At 62.7% G+C, this 25,207-nt stretch overlaps 2 protein-coding genes across 2 annotated transcripts in view; one reads left to right on the top strand and one right to left on the bottom strand.

Annotated features, from left to right (window-relative positions):
* PSCA (prostate stem cell antigen) overlaps window positions 1–25,207 on the top strand; it is a 44,891-nt gene that overhangs the window by 17,804 nt on the left and 1,880 nt on the right. The window lies entirely within an intron of this gene.
* On the bottom strand, window positions 4,689–17,930 carry JRK (Jrk helix-turn-helix protein). The gene is made up of 2 exons (XM_032415837.1): window positions 17,874–17,930; window positions 4,689–15,649 (listed from the first exon to the last, which is right to left on the bottom strand). Exon 2 carries the CDS (start codon window positions 15,230–15,232, stop codon window positions 13,607–13,609), a length of 1,626 nt encoding a protein of 541 aa, XP_032271728.1. The 5' UTR covers window positions 15,233–15,649; window positions 17,874–17,930; the 3' UTR covers window positions 4,689–13,606.

The raw sequence follows: 25,207 nt of genomic DNA on the forward strand, positions 1-25,207 counted from the left end.
AGGTCCCCGGGAGTGGGAGAGGTCCCCGGGAGTGAGCAGGTCCCTGGGAGTAGGTGAGGTCCCCAGGAATGGGCAGGTCCCTGGGAGAGAGCCAGTTCCCCGGGACTGGGCAGGTCCCCAGGGGTGGGAGAGGTCCCCGGGAGTGGGCAGGTCCCCGGGAGTGGGTGAGGTCCCCAGGAGTGGGCAAGGATGGAGACAAAAATCTGCCGAGGACCCTGGGTGGCTCAGTCGGTTAAGCATCCAACTCGATTTTGGCTCTGGTCATGATCTCAGGGTCGTGGGATTGAGCCCCACAGCAGGCTCTGTGCTCAGCATGGAGTCTGCTTCTCTCTCTCCCTCTGCCTCTGCCCTTCCTCCTTCTCTCTCTCTCTCACAAATAGATAAATAAATCTTAAAAAAAAAAAAGTGCCTAGGAGCACCAGTGTCCCCAATGTCAGGAGTCCAACAGCCTGGGACACAGGACAGGAGGGTGAGGTTCTAGAAGTTGCTGCAGAATGTGAACAAGGGGGTGGTGTTCCCCTGCTTGTGTCCCTCCACATACATGCCCCTTGTCTGTGGACCCCTTGTCCTCTATTGCCTGGCCTTGAAGAGCCCCTGCCCCTGCCCATGCTGCACCCCCACCTAGACTGCCCATCCCTGCTTGCCGCTGGCTGGTGGCCCCTTCCAGAGAGCCCTCCATGATGCATCCCCTGCACATTGCACGTGCCAGGTCCTAAGGCTATTGAATGTTCTGGGATTGGTTGGTGACGTGTTTGTCACCCCTTCAGGTCATGGCCCCTCAAGTGTCCCCAGTGCCTCGGACTGGCACATGGTAGGTACAAAGCCCCTGAGGACGATGGGATGAACCAGAGAGGGGATGGGAGTACTAGAGAACCAGTGGAGACCCCAAGAGAAGCCCCAGTGCTGCCTCGGGCCCAGGTTCATGTGGTGACTCTGGATGGTAGACTTCTGGATGAGGGGACTTCCCAGGGTGGTACCATGAGCCCACGCCCAGCAGCACTTCTGCACTGGTCGCTAGAAAAGGCCACTGGACCAGGAAGTCCCAGCACCCATCAGACGAGGCTGGAGCATGGGCCCTGGCACCTCTGGTTGGAATGGGGCACCCTCTACTTGCCCACTCTGGTCCCATCACGTCCCTTCTGTCCACATGGCCATGGTCATCAGAGGCAGAGAGCTATTGATGGATGTTTTTATTTCCCATCAGGGCCTGGGGACCAAGGACACCTAATTCAGGGAGTGGAGCCAGGTAAAGCCCCTCACTGTGGCTTAGCATGCAAATACCAGGAGAAAAGCTGGACTCTGGAAATTTCTGGGCTGTCAGAGGAAGTGAACTGTTCTGTGGGAAGAAGTGGGGTGGTGACTGGCTGTGTGGTGAAGGCACAGGGGGATTTCTTACTACAAGTCCTGCACCCACCCCACGGCTCCAGAGCCTTTTCTCCATCCCCGAGAATTTCTGGGGCTTGGTCTCTTAGTGGCTCAGGTGACTTTTAAGGGCAGTGGGCCAGCCATGGACATGACTTAGGAGGCTGAAGGACTGCCCCTGCTCCCAGTGGGTGCCTGGTTGAGTGGACACAGGGAAGCCAGCTCCTCTGGCCTCAGCTCCCCACTGGTAAAGGAGTGAGAATACTCTCATCCACAGGATGCAGCAAGATGAGGGGTATTAGGGTCCAGCACAGCCTGGCACCCACCAGGAGCAAAGCAGAAGTCCAGGCGGAGGACATTCAAGAAGGCTGAGCACACTTTGAGAAGAAACCCAGTGTCTCAGCTGGTCTAATCTGTAGCCCGCCAGCGATTTGTCCTTTCTCTCTGGGCCTCTGCTCCCATCTCTAAGGTGGGAACACCTACAAGACGATTGTGAATCTGGGAGGTGATTGATAAGGAGTTCACATTGTGAACTCTTATTCTAAGTATGGGAAAGGCATGGCCCCAGTTGTCCCCAGGAGTAAGGGAGACCTAATGCAGTAAGCTCCAGGAGGGAACAAAATCACAGCAGGCTGCTCAGTGAGAGTGAGAGGGGTGGATGGACAGACAGATGGATGGATGGATGAGTAGAAGGGTGCATGGATACACTGATGGATGGATGGATGGATGGATGGATGGATGGACGGACTGATGGATGGATGGATGGATGGTGGATCGATGGATGGTGGATCGATGGATGGATTGATGGATGGATAATGGATGGGTGGATGGATGGATGGATGGATGGATGGATGCTTGGGTGAATGGGTGGGTGAGTGAATTAATGCATGGGTAGTTGGGTGAGTGAGTGGCTAGGTAAGTGGATAGAAGGGTGTGTAGATAATTAGGTGGATGGATGGGTGGGTGGGTGGATGGATGAGTGGACAGAGGTGTGGGTAAATGGGTAGGTAATTATGGATGGATGGATGGATGGATGAGTGGATGAATGGATGGATGGATGGATGGATGGGTGGATGGGTGGGTGGATGGATGGATGGGTGGGGGGATGGATGGATGGACGGACGGACTGACGATGGATGGACGGATGGGTGAATGGGTGGGTGAGTGAGTTAAAGCATGGGTAGTTGGGTGAGTGAGTGGCTAGGTAAGTGGATAGAAGGGTGTGTAGAAAATTAGGTGGATGGATGGGTGGGTTAATGGATGAGTGAATGAATGAGGGCCTAAAGTGAATGAATGAGGGAGTGATCATTTGCTAAACCCAGGTGAGTGCCAGTTCTGTGGTGGACATACCCCATATATTATTTCTCTTGACCTCACAGATGTCCAAGAGGAAGACAGGTCTCAGGGGTGGAGGGTGCCCTGTCCAGGGTCACATTCTGGCACGGCTGAGAGCCAGGTCTGTGACTGCCAAGGCTATGTGCTCTTGGCTGCACAGGGAGATCTATCAGGCTGAGGCCTCAAAACACCCAGGCACGAACCCAAGAAAGCCAGGCAAGACCTAGGCCATGTCTATGAGCACCATGTCCCTGCACAGCCTGGTCCTCACTCCTGGCTGATCCCGGTCCTCCTTGGAGCTGCCCCTCACCCTCCTAGGCTCACAGCAAACACACGATGAATAACCAAGGCCTCTCTCCTTGACCGTCTCCCCCTGGCCTGCGAGTCCTGTGCCACACGGGCCTGCTGTCATGCACAGCAGAATCCGCAGGGTCTGCACACAGTGGGGCTCCATAGATGTGATGAAAGAGGGATGGTGGGCAGAGGTAGGCAGGCCTGGATGGCTTCCCAGCACTCACCCCAGGCTCACCCCACCGGAGCACGGCTGGGCAGAGGACACAGCCCCAGAGCCCTGCCCCCAGGGCCTCTTCTTGCTCTAGCAGGGGTGGGGCAGGAGGGGTGTCAGACCTCTCCGCCTCTCTCAGTTTCTCTGGGCCTAGGTTGCCCACAGTAGGTGTTCAGTAAACATTTGCTGATGGAAGGACCAAGCAAAAGACCCCCAGTGCTTCCCCACTGCGCCAGCCCCAGGGACCCTCTGGCCGGTCCCTCCTGCAAGCTCAGCCCTTGTCTGTCCCAGGCTTGCGTCCCTGTGGACTGGGGGCTGGGTTGCTGAAGGGCATGGGGAGGCGGGACGAGAGGGACGGGCTGGGGAATGTCTCCCCACACCCTGCATTGCTTCCTCAGGCTGCAGTCCCCAGGCGTCCCCAGCCCTGGGTGCCCGTCCTTCCGGCGGCCCGCTAGGACTGGCCTCTTGGTGGCCTCACCTCTCCGCTGCGGCTTGTCCCTGCCCTCAAGCCCAGAGTCACCAGGTCCTGACCACCAGGCCCTTATGTCCATTTCTTACAACTCTATTTATTGAGGCAAAATAGACGTACCATTTTCACCATCCTCAGTGGCATTGATCACATTCACAATGTCGTGCACCCCTCACCAGCATCTCTACAACTTTTCTTCACTCCAAACATGCTTTGTGGCATGAAGTGCCCTGGCACTCCGTGGAGAGTCCCCAAGCACAGCCCTTGGCAGGGCCACACCCCCGGGGCCTCACTGGGGCCTCCAAGGAAGACTCGAGACCGAAGGGCCACACGCCTGTCCCCGAAACAGTGGCACAGAAATCCCAACTCAGGGCCCCTCCTCTGCTCCCCATCCCCTCATCTGTGCTCAGGGGATCACCCAGGGCTGCCCAGATGGCGCTCAGAGTGGGGACAGAAAACGTGACTACTGATGAGAGAGGCCCGTGACGCATTCATTACCCGGCAGACAGCGGCTGGAGAACACAATTCAATTAACTGAACACTTTAAGTTCAATCAAGAGAAGGGCTGTTTCATTGACTTGTTTTAGCTGCAGTAGAGTGCACGCGCACGCATCTAATCCTGTCCTCGGGAAGTGGGGTACGTGGGTCTCCTTGCAGGGCAGAGCATCCTGCACGAATGACGGGGGGCGGGGGGCTGCAGTCAGAAGCCTGTGGGTGCGCTGTGGGGCTCTCCTGGTCTAGGAATGGTGAGATGAGGCAGGCAGCAGGGGTGAGCGAGGGGCCCAGCAGCAGGACGGAGAGGCCGGCCGGGGGTCCTGCAGAGTGGTGGCTGGCCCCACGTGGGGAGGCCAGAGGGCCAGCACCTGCGAGGGCCCTGGGAGACCCCTGGCACGTTCCCCCCAGCCCCAGGCTCCTCCCTCCCAAAAGCTGCCGACCCCTCCCCTGCCCTGACCCCCTCTGTTGTTCCAGTATCTGTTTAATTAAAGAATGAGGCACAGTGAGAGCCCATGGCCTCATTTTTGGAGCCACAAGTAAGAGGAGATTCATGGGTGCCCTCATTAGAGTTGCTGGCAACAGGCACATTCCTGAGCTAGGAGAAGTCTTGCACTCTGGGCTCACAGAAAAAAAAGCACTTTATTAAAATGATTGCCCCATGAAAAGGGGCAAAATGCCTTACTCAGTCAGGAAGAGGAAGTGTGTTATGGCGGGCCCCAGGGACCCACCTCCTCGCACACCTGCCCCGGCCAGGGCCTCCCCCACCAGACAACCCCGGGCCTCTTTCAGGCACCTCCTCCCACCGGCCGCTGGGGCCAAGCTGCCGCAGCCCCTGTGCGAGCCCTCCCCCACAGGCTGCATGTCTCTCCACGTTTGTCTCCCCCGTTCCAGCCAGGACCCCCAGCCTTGCCCTCTGCAGCAGCAGAGCCTCTGGAACCCGCAGTGGAAGGAGGACGTGGCTGGCAGAGAAGTGGGAGGGAGGTGAGAGTGGGGCTGATCTGGGGTGGGGCCGTCCCACCGCAGGGTGCAGGCTGGGACCCCAGAAGGGGAAGCGAGAGAGGGGAAAGGCGGGAGCTCAGGAAGAGCCGACTCCGCTGGGGAGAAGCCCGCCGTGGCCGCACCACAGCGCTGGGAGCCTGGAAGGCCGTGTGAGGACCGGGGCGGCCCCTCTGTGCAGGCCCATCCTGGCCCCGACACCCAGCTCCCCTCCTCAGGGTACAGGCTGGCCCCTGCTTAGCGACCCCCCCAGGCTCCAGAGCCTTCACCCCATGGCATCCAGCTGCCCATCCGAGGCCTCGGGCCAGCTGAGGACACATCCGCCAGTGGGGGGACGTGCAGACTGTCGGGCACACGGACAGGCCACTGGAGCCTCCATCACTCCAGGGTCCCACTGACTGGAGTAGTAAGCCCATCAAGCCCAGGGTGGGGGTAGTGGGGGAGGTCTGCCGCCCAGTCTAGAGATCTGGAAGCCATCTGTTAGCTTCTGCAGGCCCCTGGCTCCCAAGGTCAAGGGCCCCCTGGTCCACACTCACCTCCACTCCTACCCACAGGGCAGGTGCCCACACCCCACCTGGGTAACAGCCTCCCTGCTGCTCCTTGCTTCCTGCTGGAGGCCCGTCCCCTGGGGGAGAATCACCACCTGTGGGCCTCCAGGCCCCCCCAACCTAGCGAGGTCATGGCCCACGTTTCAAGGTGGACCTTGGGACAATGGCCCCCAACACATGGGCCAGGCTGAGGCTAGCTCCCGTAGCATCAGACGGCCCGTCTGCTTGACCAGGGGTGGGGGCACCGTGTGAAGAGTGGGCCTCAGCAGGTGTCCAAACCCAGACCCTGGAGAGTGAAGGGATGCTATTAAGGATTGTGCCCAGACACCAGGTGCCCACCAGGACCAGCCCAGGCCAACCAGGACATGGGGTCCCCTTTGGGTCCCCCAGCCCAGCAGGGCCCAGACAGCGCAGAGCCAGAAGCCCCCGAGACTGAGGAGAGTGCCTCCAGCTGCCGGGGCTGGCCAGGGGGGACACGGCCAGGCCTGAGACAGGGCTGGGCCCATCTGGCAGCTGCCCAGAGGGAACTGGCCTCAGTTGGGCAGCCTCTTGACGAGTGACAATAGCCCGGGGCCTGCCCCCCTTCACTTCTCCCCTTAAGCCCCCAGCCCACCACCTGTCCACACTGGAGAGGGTCTGGCAGGCCACAGACCCCTTCTTATTTCCAACAGAGTCTAAGGACCAGAGAAGGCTATGTTCACCTCAAGTCCCTCAGCCCCCGTGGCAGAGCAGGTGCTGAGCCCGCTGGCTGGGCCCAGGCCACTGGCCCTACTGTGGGGCTTCTCCTGGGTTTGGGCGGCCTGGTGACCTCTGTGCTCTGGTGTCCGACGCCGGTGGGTCACAGCCACGTGGGGACCCTGCACCCGCTGGCGGGGGAACGCCATAGCCAGTCCCACGGTCAGAATCCCGAGGCCCCAGCTCTCCTGCCCGGGCTCCCTCCTGTCCATCCGAGGCTCCTCCAGTCCCTAAGCCCCAGTCAACTCAGGTCCCCAGGGCACAGGCCATCCAAAATCCCCTGAGATTCTGCCGCTCCCAGAGTCCCCGCTGTAGACTGGAGGGTCTCAGTCCTGGAGTCACCACCTCAGCCAGGCGAAGGTGTCCCTCGCTCCCTGGATTGGAGCTGCAGCATCTCAGTGGGGGCTCCCTGACGGGGGCAGGCTGGGAGGGAGCGCAGATAGACGCCAGAGCACTGAGGGGGAGGGCTGGGCGGGAGGCAGCCCAGAGACCACCCTCTCACACCACCATGACCCCACCTGCTGGGTCTCAGGTGTCCTGCCTGTCCTGCTGGGTGGCTGACCTACCTGGGGGCTGTTCCTGCCCTGTAGCGGCCTCCCCGAGCCCTTGTCCGCCTGCAAGGCCCGGTTCCCATTTCAGCCAGAAAACTCCTACGCACCCTACCTGGCCCACTTCCAAGCTCACCACCTCCATGAAACCCTCTCAGTTCCCCCAAGCCTTTCCTACAACCCCAACCTTCTGCTCAGTGGGCTACCTCTCTCAGGCTGCATTCATCCTGCTCACCTCTGTCCCACCAGCCAGGCAGCCCCCGGGAAATGAAAAGCCTCAGTAAAGGCTGAACAAATGAGTAAGGGCCCTGAATGGCACTGGGGGAGCCACCTTTCCGCACACAAGACTGTCCTGGGCTCCTGCTGGCTCCCAGTCCACATTGGCTCAGGTGGAATGACGAGCATTTAGCTGGGGCCCTAACCTGGTTCGGCTCCCTCTCCCTCCTGCCTCCCCGTGGGTCTCTGGGACTGAAGGGTGGGACGCACGCACAGCCTCGAGGACTGGATGGCCAGAGCCGCACCTCCCGTGCCGTGGCTCCCAGCCACGGAAGCCACACTGGGCTTTAGCAGGTCTTTTCAGTTGTAAGAATTGCTGCCCCGCCCCCACCTTCCTGAACATTCCTCTGTGGCAGCCCAGTGCGGGGTCTCCCTGAGCTCCCCAGGGTCGGTGGACAGCAGCAGAAGTAGACGCCGAGGGCCCCGGGTCTCGAGCAGGGAGCACACCCAGGATCAGGCTGGGGAGCGTGCACTGGGCTGGGGAGGAGGCAGCCCGCGCCTCCCGAGTCCACCATGGAGAGCCGCCCCATCCCACCTGCCCCTGCTTAGATGGGGCCCCTCACCTTGGAAGCTCCCTTCCCGGGTCTCCCCGGGACGTGGAGGCCACCGCTTCTCATCTTGCTCCAGCTGCCTGACCACCCAGGAGCTGCCGGCAAAGAACGAGGACGGTGCTCTGGGTGGTGTGGGGGCTGGTGTCCGCTGACACGGAGGTGAAGACGGGGCGCGGGGGGCCTGGAGGCCCTCTGGGCCCCCGTGGGGGGAGGGCATGGGAAGCGCACGCCGCTGTGTGTGGGTGCCCACGAAATATGCTTCTGCACCAAAATACAGAACACATTCTCTAAGACAAGTTTGCTGCGAATGGTCAATTTTACATAAATCCACGCGGCCTGACGTGGCAGTGGTGAGCACACTGTCCTTCCCGGGTCCTGGCCAGCTCCGAGCGCTCGTGGTGCGCCCGCCCTTCAGGCCCGAAGCGCGGCCCCACCTGCAGGGCCTCAGTCACTGCAGCTGCTGCCGGCTCTGTGGGAGGAGCCGAGGTCCAGGGCCACTCTGTGCGGCGGGGGCCACACTGCCAAGCTCAGCAAGGGCCAGGGAGGCGCGGCAGGTCCCTGTGCCGAGGGTCCCGCGTCTTTCTGTCCCTCCGCTCACTTGCGGCTTTTGCAGTTTCTTCTAAGGTAGCACTTGAATTTCTCTAACAGGTTTGTTCACGCCTCTTGGGTTCTCTCCTGAGCGGTTGCTCTCAGGCCGACCAGAATGTACTTCGGATGTGGACACGCTCACTTCCTGCCGGACACCCTTCCGGTGTGGTTGTGACACAGGGCACATCTATAAACGTGACGAACCCAAGATCATCACTTTATGGAATGATGGGCTTTTTCAAGAAGCTGCCAGGGGCACCTGGGTGGCCAGCTGGTTAAGCATCGGCTCTTAGCTTCAGCTCAGGGTCGTGCGATCGAGCCCCACGTCCGGGTCCGTGCTGGGCGCAGTCTGCTTGAGATGCTCTCTCCCTCAGCCCCTCCCGCTCATGCTCTAAAATACATAAACCTTAAAAAAAGCAGCAGCAGCTGCAGGAGCTGCCAGAGGCAAGGGCAGCAGGGCTTGGCACCCGTAACCCCAAAGGTGTCCAAGGTCAAGTGGACACGGTCTTCTCTGAGGACAGAACTGCCTTTAGCAGGGCTTTGTTCTGAGCGGATCTGATTTACTGCCTGAGCCACTTGCTCTGAGCCCCAAGAACTCCCTTTAGCATCTCTTGGGAGGGGGGCCCACCAGCAGCAAATCCTGTTTCTGTGCGTCTGCAAACATCGTTCACTCACCTTATTCTGAGCGCGCTTTGGCAGACGCAGGAGTCCTGGCCGTGAGCTTCCTCTGAGCACTCGGGCCGCGCTGTCCCCGACTGAGCTCAGCTGCCAGCCCCGCTGGGCGTTCTCGGGACGGGGACAGCTTTCCCTGTGTCCCCGACTCTGTGGATCACACCGTTGGTCCCACTGGAGCTCACTGGGCCTGATTTGTAGATGAACATGGGGATTTTTCGGGCACCGTGTGAGTATATTTTGTTCCCTTCTGCCCCCTGGGGCTCCGGTGGCACGTAGGCGTCCCTGCACTGTGTGGTCACCTAGGGCTCCGGGTCAGTCGAGGTCACAGGTTCTTTCTCCTGCCAGCTTACAGCGGCTGCTGAGCCCCTCGGGAACTCTCCACTTCGGTTCTCGTACTGTTTGGCTCCGGAACCCCCCTCGGTTCTTCTGGGTGTGACAATTCTCATCTTCCTGTCGATGCTATGTGATGCGCCATCACCAGCCTCTCCCTTCGCCCCCCACCCCCGACCACGTGTAGAACGGCCAAGTCCAAGTCTCTTCCTGTTAAGTCCAGCGCCCGCCGGCTCTGCAGCCTACTTTTCTCCTGGGGTCTGAGCCATACCTGTTTCTTTGCACGTTCGGGTGGGAAACGGGTCACTTCAGGGAGCGCACTGCTGCAGTCCTGGGTCCTGGCCACGCCACCGGGTCGTGTTAACTGTTATCCTGTCGCTTACTTTGTTTGCTGGCGCGGCACTGGGCTCGTCCCCGCCCCCGCAGCCCTTGCTCCGGCCTCTGCTGCCTCCAGGGGCGCAGCCGTGGGCTGGCCCACAGCCACCCTGGGAGGACAGCGGCTCCGGCGAAGCTGGCCTGTCCTCCCGGCCCACACCAGCTCCTCGGCGCTGCTCCCTGTTGGCAGACTGCTCCGGTTTTCCAGTCACGCCTGGGCATAAAGGCTTCAGGGCCTGATCCAAGCAAATGTGGCTTTTGGAAGAACAGCTCCTGAGATCAGTGAGAGTCTTCCTGACCCGCAGCCAGCCTCCAGCTCGGCCCGTGTCACCAATCACCCCACTGCCCCTCCCACGTGCCGTCTCTACGAGCTCCCCTGAGCCTCTCGTGGAGGGAAGGGGACTGGGTCACAGCCTGCCTCTCCGGACAAGGCCGCTCGTCTCTGACAGCTCTGGGGGTGGGGGATGGCAGTCCCAGCTCTCCGGGGCTGGTCTCTGTGTGGAGCCCCCACCCCACGAGCTGAGACCACCACGGGCTGCCTGCCTCCATCCTCCACACGCCGGGCCCTCGTGGTGCACCTGCCCGCTGTGCCCTTGCAGAGAGGGGCTGAGGCCAGAACGCGGCTGCTGGAGAGGGCATGGCAGAGGGGGGAGTCAGGAGACCCGGCCCGGCTTTCCCAGATGGCTCCCCGGTGCGCACGTTCCCTTTTCCAGCCACACTTCCCAGATGCCCCGGCGGCCGGTGGGGCCTGTGGGACTGGGACCCGGCCCAAAAGACTGGAGCAGAAGTGACGCGTGTCGGCAGACGGGCAGCTCGGAGAAGTGTGCTTCCTGCGGCTGAGGGCTGGAAGCAGCAGACACCAGGGTGGGACCTGGAACTGTCTTGAAACACACATGGGAGCCACAGGTCCCAGGTGGCAGAGGAGCCTGGCTCCACGTGCGGAGCTGCCTCACCACCCTGGGTCACCCTCCTGGACTTGGCGGCTGGACCCAAGGCAGGCAGGAACCTATCTGCGCTCTCCCGCCCTCACGGACCCACGGACACCCCGGGCCACCTTCCGCCCCTCACCTGTGTCCCAGCCTCCCCAGCAGCTTCCTGCCTTGTCGGTAAGCCCGTGCCCTCCGGAGGCAGGACAGGGGCCTTGTCTGATCACCCTCCAGCCTCGGGCCAAGCATGATGGCCAGTACACGCCGGCAGTGAACACAGGCCACGCTCTATGCTCAATGACGGACGAAGCGTGAGCACATCTGCACATCTAGAAAGGCCGCTGAAGCTCGCACCTGCGCCTCCCACAGCAGCTCAGGCTGGCCCTTGGGGGCGGCAGCGGCAGGTCCCGTTTGCCCCCAGTTCTGCTTCCCGCGCACCCCAGGCTCCCGGGAAAGCACGCAGTCTGCGTGGCCACCTACCCCTGCCTCTGCCCCATCCCTCCAGGGCCACATCCGACTCCAAGGGCCCTGAGCTGCCTCCAAAGGCTCTGCCTTCTGGCCCAGGAAAGACCGGCCAGGAGGGGTGCAAGCATGGCCCAACGGGATGGAGAAGCCTCCCAGACGCCGCACCCGCGGACCCCACTGCCGGGGCTCTGGGCCACGTGCTCGTGGGGGACACGGAGCCCGGGCCTCCTGAAGGTGCCTCCGCAGTGGCCAGAGAGGAAAGAAGGGGGCACTGGTCCCACCTGCTCCGATTTCACATCCAGCCTAGTCGGGCTCCACCCAGAACTGCTTGGGAAGGATTCCGAGGCGGAAGCACGCTGACCCCTGAGCCTGAGGAGCCGGGCAGGAAGTGCTGAGCGGAGCAGCTGGGAGGGGCTCCCGGAGGACAGGGAGGGTGGCGGGACGGGGCGGAGGCGCTCACCAGCCGCCAGGCCACACAGCTCACCAGACGGCCTCGCTGGGCCCTGGGCCTCTGCCAGCACCCACATGTGGCCCCGCGGCCGGCTGCAGCCCAGGACACCTGGCTCCGCCCGAGCCAGCAGCAGAGGCCACGTGCGGAGAAGCGTGCTGCCCATCAGAGAGGGAGGCAGGGGAAGCCAGAGCCTGCTCTGCCCCAGGACCTCCTGAGCAGCAAGAGGGTTCGAGCTGGCACCGTGCTCTGTGGCCGCTTCTGGAAGGAGCGCCCTGAGGACAGACACCCCTCAGGCTGTCCGGTGACAAGCATTTACTGACTGGCCACAGAATGGCCAGAACCAGGGCAGGTCGCGAATCCACGGCCTGGGGTCTACAATCTGATGGGACAAAGCCTCCACAGGGGACCCAGGAGCCCCACGTGTCCTGCCCCTCCCCCGGCTGCACCCAGCCAGCGAAGTCCCACTGTTCGAGAAGCACGGGAGAGCTCCTCGGCGTCCGGCCGCCTCTCCGGGCCACCACCACCTACACCGAGGCGAGGGCAGGCGCTCCAGGGACCCAACAGCTCACGTCCCGTGACACCACAAGCAGCCGCAATTCAACAGCACGGGGCCACACGAGTCCGAACTGGCAGCCAAGCACACGGGTGCACAGATGTCACCCTGGGCACAGGAAGGAAAGGGCGCGACGGCAGCACGGCCCTGAGGCAATCTGGCCTGAAGACTCCACGAGGACGCTCTGAAAACGGCCTTGCTCGGTTCATGACCTTCAGCCCTGCATTTAAAGCAGGAAACACGCACGTCCACAAGGTGACACCGTGGCGGTGACAACCGTCGCCTCATGCTTGGGAAGATGCACACAGCAGAGGAACGGACAGTGAACCAAATGCTGCGTGGAGGCCGGTGGGCGCCCCAGCGGGCGGGGGGGCCGAGAACCACGAGGCGGCCGGATGGCCAGGCCGGAATCCCAGGGCGCAGCGGTGAAAGACAGAAGTCACAGCCCCCCATGTGTGCGCAAAGAGGGTGCGCCGTCCCGGGGGCCAGTCCAGGCCGCGGACAGCGGGGGGCCACAATCCTCCCACAACCAAGCCGTGCAGCCGGCTCTTCCCCGCACGGGGTACTGAGGCATGAACGGCCAACGCTGAAGTTCAAATGTGGCTGGAAATCCAAACAGCTCGTCTTACGCGGGGCACGAGCGCATGCCTGAGACACACTGCTGAGCGCTCAGCAAACTCAGTGACGTGCACGCGGTCAGCACGAACTCCTGCGGAACGGGGGCTCGGACGACACAGTAGATTCGGCACCAGGACGCTGGACTCGCCCGCAGTGCGCCAGGGACCCTCGGGGCAACGGGAGGCCCGGGCAGACAGTCCTGCTTGCGTTAGGGGAAGCCACTCCGCCGTGCCAACCCAACGTGCGGCCCCCACGCCCTGGGGCCCCAGCCCCACGGGTGAGACCGCCTGGCAGCACGGAGGAGCTTGCAGGGGGCTGGCGCAGCTGAGCTCACGGCCGAAGTGAGGACCCGCCACCTACGAACTGCAGGCAGGGGCGCCCACCTGACACAGGGACGGTGCCACACCACAGACCGCGCCCCGAGGGGACGGCGGGCGGGCCCAGGGCAACACTAGCCCTGGCAAGTGGCCACAGGTACCGCCATCAGTTGGCCCGAGGGCCGGCTTTGCTCCTCCCGGACGGACACACACCTCCACCCATGCACACAGCAGGGCTCAGCCGGCCAACACGAGGCCAGAATCTGCCCGGCAGTCCTGGCTTCCGGCCACAGGACGCTCCGCCCAGCTTCAGGTGTGCGGGACCCTTCTGGAGCGGCTGCTCACATTGACGTGCCAGGACGGAAAACACGGTAAGCCCGCGATGAACCAGACGCACGGGGATGGGCTGTCGCGAGCGGCCGGGAGCCCACACCGGGCGCCCCGACCTCCCGGACAAGCTCGGCCCGCAGGCGAGGGCCGCGCCGACATCAGTGCTCGCCCGCCGTGGAGGAGCAGGGCAGAGGGGGGGCCTCCTGGGGGGCCTCGAGTTTGACCACGGCCCTGAGGGCCACACACCGCCGCTTCACCTGCCTCTGCCTGGCGAACACGGAGCGCAGCGCACGCAGCTGCCCCACCTCCTGCGCCGTGAAGCAGGGCTGTCCCTCGGCGAAGCGCACCACGGCGTCAAAGGACAAGGCCGCCTGCTCCCAGGCCGCCTCGTCGCCGTCCTTCTCAGCCTGCTCCGGGCTCCCGGCAGCCGGGGCCGGGCCCTCTGCGGCCGCACGACCCGGCCCGCCCCGCTCTGCGGCCGCGCCCCGGGGAAGCCGGCTGCCAGGGCGGGCCGGGGCCTCTCCCCCCAGCTGCAGGATGTGCGCGAAAGTCTGATCGTGAGGCCTCGCTCGGAGGCGCTCCGGCTCCTCCTCCGAAGACGAGCCCTCGGCAAATGTGACCGCGGGCCACAGCTTCCTCCAGGCCCGGCTGAAGACGTCGCCGGGCACGGCGCTCCAGGCGCAGGCCACGTTGAAGACGGCGTCGTTCACGCTGTAGCGGGGGTGGCAGGCCTGCAGCGGGACGGGGGGGTTGATGAAGTGCCTCATGAAGTCTCTCCGAATGCCCTGGTCCATGGGCTGAATCAACGAGGTGACGCTGGCGGGCAGGAAGACGGTGAAGATGTTCCCGGAGGCCAGCTCAGACTCCCGCGGGCGCGCGCGGGCGTTGTCCAGCAGCAGGATGGCTTTGCCGTCCTCGGGCAGGCCCGCTGCCCGGAAGTGCTCCCTCACCGACGGAACGAAGATATGGTGGAACCAGTCCGAAAAAATCTCCTTGTCCACCCACGCGTTACCTTGGGCCTTGTAGGCGACGGGCAGGTGCTGAATGCCCCCGAAAGCCCGGGGGCCGCCGCCCTTCCCGATCACCAAGGGCTTGATCTTGTGGGAGCCGGTGGCATTGGCACACATGAGGACGGTCAGCCTGTCCTTGCTCTGCTTGATGCCGGGCACCGTCCCACCTTCCAGGCTGGGACTGGGCAGGCACCGCCAGAAGAGGCCGGTCTCGTCGGCGTTGTAAACCTGCTCAGGGGACAGGCCGTGCTCGGCCGCTAGGCTCCGGAAAAAGCCACAGAACTGCTCGGCTGCTCGGTGGTCGGCCACTTGTTTCTCGCTGGACGCGTCCAGCTTCTTAATGCCGTGCCTGGCCTTAAAACGCCAGAGCCACCCGCCAGAAAACACGCAGGGCTCCGTTAACTGCATCTGCTCATAGAAGTCCTTGGCCTTCTCGATGAGCATGGGGCCCGAGACGGGCACGCCCTCAGCCCGCTTCCCCAGGAACCACTGGTACAGGACGCGGTCCAGGTGCTCAAGCTTGGGCGTGTGCAGGGTGCGCCGCTGCTCCAGGGCCTTGTTGGAGTCCGAGTTGGCAAAGAAGCGCAGCAGCTGCGCCTTGTGGGCCTTGATGTCGTACAGGGTGGACATGCCCACGTTGTATTCCTGCATCAGCACCTTCCTGCTCTCCCCCTTCTCCAGGCGCGTGCAGATGTCGATCTTCTCCTTCAGGGTCAGCACCACCCTCTTGCGCTTCTCCCCTGGGCTCCGCCCAGCGGCCTGCTTGGAGGCCATGGGGGGAGTGGCTTGTCCCCAGGGGCTGGGGAGGACACACGTGGCAGGGGGGTGGTCCTGGCAGAGTCCTTGCCTCTCCTCCCCCCGTCCTCTGCTCCCTCACCTGCCTGTCCCGTTCCGCTGATCCTGGGCCACCATGAGCCACAGTTCCTCCTTTGATCCCCCCTCCAGGGCTAGCGATGTTGCCGCCTCCCCGCCTCTCTGCAGGAGAGACGACTCGTGTCACGCTGCCCCTGGACGTGTCCACACTGTTGGAACTCCTGGCCTTCTCTGAGGGGGACGGGGGCCGCTCCTCCCTTCAAACGTGGCCCAGAGAGTCGAGGGGTCCCGGGAGCTGGCTTCCAGTTAAGCGAGGCTGTACTGTGCCGGGACGCCTCTCCGGGCTCACGGCACTGTCTTGACGCCGTGCTTTAGGAACTGGAAAGCAGAACAGGGGAAGAAAGAACATTACAGACTGCGGGCCTGGGCCACCTGCAGGCATGCGCTCGCGACTTCAGGCACGCAGGGAAGCTGCAGCAGAAACCACGGTGCTATGGGGCAACCAACACGGGAGCTGGCCCGAGCGCACAGCGTTCGGGAGGCTGCCCAGCTGGGCACGCGGGCTCTTTCCAGCGACCTCTCGGTCACCACAGCTCCTTCAGGATGGACAACTCCATCCTCTCCTGACCCTCCCTGCGCCGCTAAGCAGGTTTGCAGGGCTGAGACTAGAGGTAGCCTTGCTGGATCCTTCGGGAATCACATCCCCGCCGCACTTTGCCTGCTGAGACACGAACATCCTCCAGCCTGTTGCCGGCAGTGACCGGCCCTGCTGGTCTCCTCAGTGCAGTGTTTGCTGGGACAGTCCCGTCTCCTCCCTCACAGCCCACATCCCCTCAGTTCCTTCATGACTTGGCCCCTCCCACCCGGGAGAGATGGCAGATCGCCAGGGAGGCTACAGCCAGCTCACCGCCAGTCATCCCGTCCTGCAACGACAGGCATGCAGGACTCACAGGTGGGCTTCGAGCAACTCCCCACCGCCTCCCACCCAAACGCTTATTTTGGCTGTGTCTTCCCACCTTGTGCAGATGCTGAGGCCACAGAACTACTCATATGTGGAGCATAAAAATGTAGCTCTTTGAGAACACAACTCAAGAGAAATGATGTTTATTCAAATGCAGCAAGAGCTCCAAAGACTAACTCTAGGCCTGTCACCAGCCAGCTCTGGGCACATCCTTTCCCCCTTCTGAATCAGCCTCCTGGTCCGGCAGGCGAGCATGCTGCTCCGTTAGGGATCCTATCTTCATCCTACTTACGGGGCACCAGTGACAGTGTACTGCTTGACCCTCTCGGCAGCAGAGGGAAGTAAAGGCCACCAGGAGAGGCTAGCTCCAAGCACAGCAGAGAGGAGGAGGGGGAACTGCCCAGAAAGGCCTCCTGCAGGCTCCGCCCCTGAAACGGAGGGTTCTGGATGTTTCCTCTCCCTGACATGCAGGTGTATGCAAGATGTGTGCAGGCTGACATTCACTGGTTGAAAACACTGTGGTCCCGCCTGCGAGACAACACTTCTTTTAAAATTGAAATTCAGATATCCGGATATTCTGAAACAATTTCTTAAACCAAAAGGTCACCTCGTACAGCAAGAGAATTAAGGCGGTTTCTAGCCTTGTGAATTCAACATAAGCACTGAGACTGAGGCCACACGAACAGGAGTGTACACACCTCATCCTCCTGCGCTGGAGGGACAGACAAAACACGGGCAGGGGGGCATGAAGGGACAGAGGGGGCAGGAGGCAAAGGACGGCGCGCCCCTTCACATTAGCTCCCTTTCCCCACGAGGGGAAGCCCGGACCTGAGAAGAGAGCCCGAAGGATTCAGAAGGAAGCGGAGCAGCAGTGTGCGGGGGGCGGGGGGGGCCATGAGGGAGAAATACTAAAGAAAACAAGTAATTTAGAGACTGAGGCAAACACGGGGAAGACTCCACGGGCAGGGAATGCGTAGGGGCAGGTGCACGGGGAAGGGGGCGCGGCCTGCTGGGGGGCGTCGGGGGGCGCGGCCTGGTGGGGGGGCGCCGGGGGCGGGAATCCAGGAAGAGCGCCGGGGAGGGTTCTGGGGAGCGCCGGGGGGGGGGGGGGGGGGGGGCCCGGGGGGGGGGGCGCCGGGGGGGGGGGGGGGCCCGGGGGCCCGGCCTGCTTGGTGGGCGTCGGGGTCCTGGGGGCGCGGCCTGCGGGGGGGAGACGCCGGGGGCGGGAATCCGGGAGGGGCGCCGGGGGGCGCCGGAGCGGGGGGTCCGGGGAGGCGCGTCAGCGGGCCCGGTTCCGCCCACAGCGCAGGTGCGGGGCCTCCACGGGAACCCCGGGGCCGGGAGACGAGGGCCGGCGTCTTTTGAAAGCGCTTCCTTCCCGGGGCCCACGTCTGGGGGCAGAAGCTCGGCCCGGGGCAAACGCACACACCGGAAAGGGAAAAAGGAAAACCGTGCAAGTCCCCGTCCGGCAGGTCCCGGGGCGGGGACCCGGCGACCGACCCTCTCCGCCGGCGGGGCCCCGAGGGTCTGCGAGCGGCGGCGCGGCCAGGCGCGGCGGCGGCGGGGCTGGGACGGGAGGAGCCTCCGGCCGGGAAAGCACACACCGCGCGGCGCCCGCCCCCCGGCCCGGCCCCCACTCACCTGCGGACCCGGGCCGCAACCGCAGCCGCCGCCGGAAGTGCCCCCACTCTCCCCGCCGCCGGTCCGCGCCTGGCCGCCTTCCCCGGGCCACTTCCGGGACGCTCTAGGCAGCCGGGAGGACTGACTCGGCCTCTCGGTGGCCTTGCGGGTGGCCGAGCGCCGCGGCGGCGCGGGGGCGGCGGGGCCCCTCCCGGTGCACCTGCCGGCGGGACGCACCCGCCCGGGCGTCGCGGTTCTTGTGTGAGTGGAGCCCTGTGCTGAAGGACTCGGGGCTCTTGCAGTCCCGAGCCAGGGTTGGCGGGAGCGCGGTGATGGGGCCGCTCCCGTTAGTGAAATGCAATGGCCAGCGTGGTTTTCTTCCCACTGGGCCTCTTACTCAGCTGGCGCCTCATCCACACCTGATGTGCGGGGTTTGGATGTTGCTGTGTGAGGCTTTAGAGCTGGTGAGACTTGCAATGGACCTGATGCTGGACAGATGGGAGTCTTTGGAGACCAGAGTCCAGCCCTGGCGGCTGAAGAGTGCCCCCCCCCACGCCCACACCCCCATCCCCAGAACCTAGAGATACGTGACTTCAGGTGGCAACAGGGGCTTTGCAGATGTGATGAAGATTCTTGAGATGGAGACATCATGCTGATTATGGGGGGGCGGGCAGTGTAATCATGGGGTCTAGTGGGAGGGAGGGAGGAGGGTCAGGGAAGACGACATAACCAGGGGAGCAGAGAGAGAAAAGGAAATGTGACCAGAGATACGGGTCGGAGTGTGTGCTTTGTAGGCAGAGGAGGAGTGCGCATTCTTTCCTGGAGGCTCCTTCTTTCCTGCAGCCTCCGGAAGGAACCAGCACTGCTGACCCCATGCGTGTCACTTTTGGCCACCAAGTGTCTAGTTACTTGTTACATAGCCACGGGGAACTAAGACAGACTTCTGTCGCTCCTTCCCACTCCATTCACTTTCTTCCCGGGGTCCCAGGGTGCTACCGCCCCAGGCCCTCCTTCCACGCAGCCCCCTGAGGGTTCCTGACTGCCTGGGCTCACTCCTTGGCTCTCCCCTCTCTAGCCACACCCACTCCCTGGGTGATCTCGTCTCTGGGCAGTACCAGCACCGACCGGTCCTGTCAGGACCCCTCTCGGGAACTCTTCCCAGCATCTCCATGTGCAGCACCTCACGCCCCGCATTTCTAGGCCTGAGCTCAGGACACCGCCCAGCCTTGCCCCATCCGCGCACTCCCCATCTCAGTGAGTGGCACTGTCGTCTTTGCATTCACTTGGGCCAAAAATTCAGTCATACTTAACTCGAGCTGTGCCTTGCGCCCTGATTGACCAGGAGCTCTGCCCAGCTCGGCCCTCCCCATCCGCGCCTCATCTGATCTCCTCACGCCCACAGCTGCTCTCTCCCTGGCCCGAGTCCCCCTGGCCTCCTTGCTTCTGTCTTTGCCCCCACAGCAGCCACCTACTACTGCATGATGAAGCACCCCAGACTCAGTGGCTTGAGACTAACCACCTTGCTGCACGTGGTTCTGTGGGTCAAGAATTTGGAGGTGCTAGAAGCAGATGTGTTTCACAGAGGAGAAAATTGGGGCCACTGAGCATAACTCGAGGAGGACTGAGCAGGGTCTCTTGGGGCAGCCAGGTGACCCCCCCAGGAAGGCTGGCTCCATCCCTGTGGGTGACACTCTACTGCCACCTCATGGACATGGGATCGCATGCACCTCCCCAAACCGGCATGGGGCTGGCAGGGGCCTGGGGTTTGACTCCCAAGATGCATGGGGTTCCCCCAGATGCTCCCATCATCACTCCGGGACCCTTGGGCCGCATCTCCAGGGCTGAGCCCACACTGACAGAGAAGAAAGGGTCAGAAAGAGGAGGAGAAGAAAGATGTGGTGTCTCCTGAGGACTCCCCTCTCCCTATCACCCCCCATGCACAGGACCGAGTCTCCAGACCACACCTGCTCCCCACGACAGCCTCCCCATCCCTGTTCACAGCCAGAGTGGCCTTGAGAGCGTCATTCTGAGCAGATCACCCCCTGCCCCACCCCTGGCATCCCAGTGGGCTCCACAGAAAGGTCCCCAGCAGGCCACACCACATCTGGCTCTCCCTGCCCCCTCCAGGCCCACCACAGGAGCCCCTTCTGGGCCTGTTGTCCCTCAGCCTGCAGGCCTCCACCTGGAGGCAGGCCTGGACGCAGCAGAACCACTCACCCGGATCCTGGAGGCCTCAGGTGGGGAAACATCACCAGCCAGTCCCCAGAGCAGGGGCCTTGGGGTGACAAGTCTCTCACAGCAAAGAGGGGGCTTTGGCTCCAGGCTGGGGGTGCTTGTGAATTCCACACCGTCTGGCAGAGGGGTGGCGCTACCTGAGTGGGCCGGGTCTCCTGGGTTCCCTGACCTCACTCCAGGAGGGAGGAGAGAGGGACAGATCTGAGAGGCACCAGAGGAGGAGGGACCCAGCAGGGGGCTGGAACGGAGGAGGGGTCGGGTGTGGGGCAGAGCCTCAGTGGTACATAGGACACCTTTGTGAGGACCAGGAAGAGGCCCCGCCTCTGGGGCGCAAGGCCCTTCACAGAATCAGAGATGATCGGGCACCCAGGCTGGTGGTGGGCCGTGGGAGCTTGGCCGTGGTGGACCGGGGGTGAGAAGCAGGCTCCCAGGGCCCGTCATGGGACTCAGTGCCCTCAATACCCACAAGCACGCGCACACACACACACACACACACACACACGCACGTGCAGAGCTTGCAAGATGCCTGAATTTCAAGAGCCCAAAATGGGAGGCCGGGCGCTGAGCGTGATTTCCCCGGTTGTCAGTGGTCTGGCAGCATGTGGATGACCCTCTCAATTTTACGAATGCATTTTTCTAAAGGAAAATGTCTACAGAAGCGGAAGGTGAAATCAGTGGTGGTTTTGTATGGAACCTACCATCTTTATTTTTTAAATTAATTCTGCCTAAAATATAAGATTCATCCAGAACTGGTGTCCATTCACATAGCAGCCCTGGGAGGTCATGGTCTGTTGGCAAGGACCCTGCACGAGGTGGGGTCAGCGATCCTGCCTCCTCCCAGGGCCTGCCTGGCCCTGCTGCTGGTCCCACCAGCCCCGGCTTTCTGGCTTTCTGTCCTGGCGAGAAGGGAAATGTGAGCAGGCAGGATCTCCAGGGAACCCAACGGGTTGGGCAGGTAGGTGGAGAGGTGAGCGAGAACAGGAAAATCTGGAGCCCCAGAAGGTGACCGCAAAGCAGAGGTGAGGAAGGGGGCTAAGGGTGAGTCATACCAAAGCCCCACCCTGACCCCGTCCACTGCAGGGAGGGCCTGCAGGGACTCATGCCCCTTAGTGACAGACCCTCCCAGAAAGTGGGACAGCCAGAGGATCCAGGCTCAGTCTAGGCTGAGGGGCTGTATTCAGGATGTGCCCAAAGCATGGGTGATGGGACAAGACGCAGTCAGTGACCGGGGCCAGGTCCTCCGGGTGACCGGGGTCAGGGCTCGTTTGGTGAGCAGAGTCAGGGCTCAGACTGTGACCCTAGTGAGGGCTTAGTTTTGGACTGAGGTCAGAGATCAGCCTGTGCCGGGGTCGGGGGCAGTTAATAACCGTGTCTAGGGCATTGTGGCCATGGGCTTCAGGATTTCAGCTATGGCTTATAGGCCATGAGCTCAGTCAGCTCGGGCTGCTGTAACAAGTGACTACAGACCGGGTGACATAAACAACAGAGACTGATTTCTCACAGCTCTGGAGGCTGGAAGTCTGAGACCGGGGTGCCGGCAGGGTCGGGTTCTGGCGAGGACCCACGTCCTGGACTGCAGACGGCCCCCTTCTCGCTGTGTTCTCACCTGGTGGGGGGAGCCCTGGTGTCTGATCTTATCAGGGCACAAACCCCATCGTGGGGGCCCCACCCTCATGACCTCATCTGAACCTAATCACCTCCCAACGGCCCCACCTCCAAATACATCACATTGGGGCTTCAACATAGGAATTGGGGGGGACACAATTCAGACCATAGCATTTTAGCCCCTGGCCCCCCAAAATTCATGTCCTTCCCTGTTTGGTCTACTTCTCCACCTTCCGTCCTCAGTGGGACAGCAGTCTCGTCCCCGTGGCTCTGGGCGGGCCTCCTGCCCCTGCGGTTCTGCTCACATCAAGCTGGATGTGTCTCTGTCGTGGGCGCGTCCTGTGCAGGATGCTGAGCGGCATTCTTGGCCTGCGCCCACTGGAAGGCAGTGGCAGCCCCCTGATGGGACAACTGACAATGTCCTCAGGCATTGCCAAATGTCCCCTGGGGCCCAGAAGCCCCCTGCTTGAGAACCACTGCTTTAGAGTAATCACCTCATATCAAATCAGATTAACAAACATTTATGCGCCTGTCAGTATTTGAGGAATGAATGTTCCAGGCTGGTGCTAGGTGCTGGGTGCCTTGAATAAAAGGGCAGATAAGAAAGGCTCCAGTCCAGAGCACCCCCAGTCCCAGTGAGCTGGGGGTGGGCCGACAGGCAGACAGCCATACGCTGAAACGGTGAAGTCACAAACATCTTACCATGTGAGGCGCCTGAGCCGATGGGACCGGGGACTGTGGGCTGGAGCGGGGGTGTTCAGGGAGAAAGTTCTGAGCGGGCAGAGTAGACCAGAAAGGCAGCTGGTGGAGGGACCACATTCACCTCCCCCCCATGTGACCTTGAGCAAGGTCCTGTCCCTCTCTGGGCCCCAGGCTCCTCACCTGCCAAAGGAGAGACGCCCTCCACAGGAAAGGGCCCAAACTGGTGGGTGCCAGGGGGCCGTGCAGGAAAGACCCCAGAGGTGCGGCAAATCCCAGGGAGCTCTGGGTCTCACCCCTAGCCCACATCACCGTGTTATCTTGATCCAGGACTCAGGGTGAGAGGGTGGAAGCTGCCCCCCACCAGGGGCGTCGTTCTGCTCCCCCCACTGCCCAGGAGAGCTGGGAGATGGAGCCCATTTCCCCAGCGAGGGCCTTGCCAGCAACATGCACTCGGCCCTGCCCAGGGGGACGAGGTCAGATGCCAAAGTGAGGTCAGAGGTGCCATCCCAGGGCCAGGCGAGCATCGGGAAGTGAAAGGTGCTCTCACCACCCCTGGGAGGGGCCTGTCCCCTCCCCAGACACATGGGGTCAGCAGGCGGTGGACGTGGCCTGTACCTGCCAGCACCCAGCTGGACACTCCAGGGGGTCATGGGGAGACTGTTTACAAAGGGAGGGTCACGCTTAGAGGGACAATGGGGAGCATGAATGGGCCCCAGGCCAAGAGCAGCAGGAAGCCCCTGGGCCCCGGGGCTTGGAGGGGTGAGGGGAAGGGACCGTTACCCCAGGCTGGCTGAGGCTGGTGGGAAGGAAGGAGGCTGGCCCCCAGGACACGGCCACGCACGGCCACTGCAGCCTTGCTGTTGGGGCACAGCGGAAGAGATGGCCCAGCCTCTGCACCTCTCACCCTCAGGTCTCCAGCCAGTGGAAGCCCTTTGGGATCCTCATGGGATCCCAGGACACAAACAGGGTGGAGAGTGGGTCTGGGCTGCAGACGATGTCCAGCGCGGTGCCGACCCCCTTCCACCTCCTCCTATAGAGGCTGCTAATGCTTTGTTTCCCAGACACCCTTGCAGCTAAAGCTCCATGGTGTGTGGGGATTAAGGAAGGTCACGAGGGTTAAGCCTGCACCCCAGCGTGCACACATTTCGATGCACCACACCTGTGCACCTGGGCTGTGCCAGCCCCCCTCTGGCCTCCAGGGCACTTCCCAGAATGGTCTCCCCCTGCCCCCCACCGAGGCACCTCTCGTGCGTGGCCATTCAAGGCCTGTTGCCCCTGGGGGACCAGGAGCCCTGGGAGCAGAGCAGGGCCCAAGGGAGGCTGGCCCTCAACCTTGGCCCCCCCACTCACCCTTCTCTGCCCTCACTGCTCACTCTGGCGCCTTGGCACCTTGCCCTGGGGTGGCTAAGAAATGGCCCCTGCCCTGGGCAGGCCCTGCCTTCTGGAAGCAGACAGAAAGACAAAGGGAGTGGCGGGGAGCAGCCTGGCAGGGCGGCCGGAGATTGGGATCTACCTGCCCCGGAGTACTTGCTGGCCCCGGGGAACCCGTCCCTGTTGACAGTGGGCGGTGGAGCCTCCCCCTTGCCAGCCAAAGCAGTATAAAGCCACCCTGAGTCCAGCCCACCGCCGCCCGCTGGTGCCCATGAAGGCTGTCCTCCTCACCTTGCTAGCCATTGGTTTGGCCCTGCGGCCAGGTGAGACCTCCGCCACCATGGGGCAGGGCCATGGGAACAGGGCTGGGGGGGACAATCAGGGGAGACCAGAGGGGCACTCAGAGAGGGGACCACCCAGAAGGACAGAGGAGGTGGAGGTGGGGGCGGGGGGAGGGAGTCAGGTGGGAGGTAAGAGAGGCAGCGGCAGAAGAAGGGGCTTTGGTCCTTGCCCGTGTCACCCCCGGGCAGCTCCCAGTGCAGCCAGGGTGCAGCAGGGCCTCACCCAGAGGCAGGTGGCGCAGGACGGCGTTCTCCTTTACCACCGTGGCGCAGGGCCTGGCTCCTGGAGCGCCACCAGCGGAGGGATGCCCGGGGAGCCTGCAGGGTTGGGGGAGGCACAGGGGCAAAAAGCCTCAAGGTAAGAAGTGCCATGGAGGCAAGGAGGGCAGAATGAAAGGGGGGAGCCTGGGGTGTCCTGAGACCACTTGGGGCCTCTTCCCAGGCCCAGCCCTGGGGTCCACTGTGGGCAGCAAGGACAGCAGACACCCAGGCTGGGGTCCCGGGGGAAAGGTGCGGGCCTCAGCTGCTCTAGTCTGTACTCCAAGCCCAGCTCGGTCTCACTAAGTCTCTTAGAGCCTCAGCTTCCTCTTCTGGAAAGTGGGGGTCATGACAATGGCCCCCAAGGCTGCTGGGAGTCAGCTAGTGTGTGTGGTGACCGAGCACGGGACTAGCAGCATGGGGCCTGCTTATGCTTGGGTGACTTTATCCCATCCCATCATTGTTTTGACCGGAAGGGACCTTATCATGCCAGCTGGGGCCATTACCCCCGGGGACAGAGCAGGGCCTGGCCAGGGGCCCACGCAGGGTCTCCTGGAACCGGGGAGGCCTGAGTGGGGCTGGGAGGCTGGGTCGGGCTTGCACAGGCTTTTAGAGACAGTAATGGAAGGGCCTCGATGCCTGGTGGCAGGAGCAATTCTGGGAAGGGTCCTGTCCACCCTGCCCTCACCTACCCAGTGCCCAGCTGGGCCGCCTGCCAAGTGGGGGAAACCAGTTTGCAGTCATTCCCTTCCGTCTCAGACCACGGGCATGTGACAGAGGGGTGGGCTGGGGCACTAACCATGCGTTCCATGCTGGTGGACTTTGATGAGTGGAGTGCCCTCC

Source organism: Phoca vitulina, unplaced genomic scaffold (assembly GCF_004348235.1).
Source record: "Phoca vitulina isolate PV1807 unplaced genomic scaffold, GSC_HSeal_1.0 scaffold18, whole genome shotgun sequence".
NCBI lineage: Eukaryota > Metazoa > Chordata > Mammalia > Carnivora > Phocidae > Phoca > Phoca vitulina.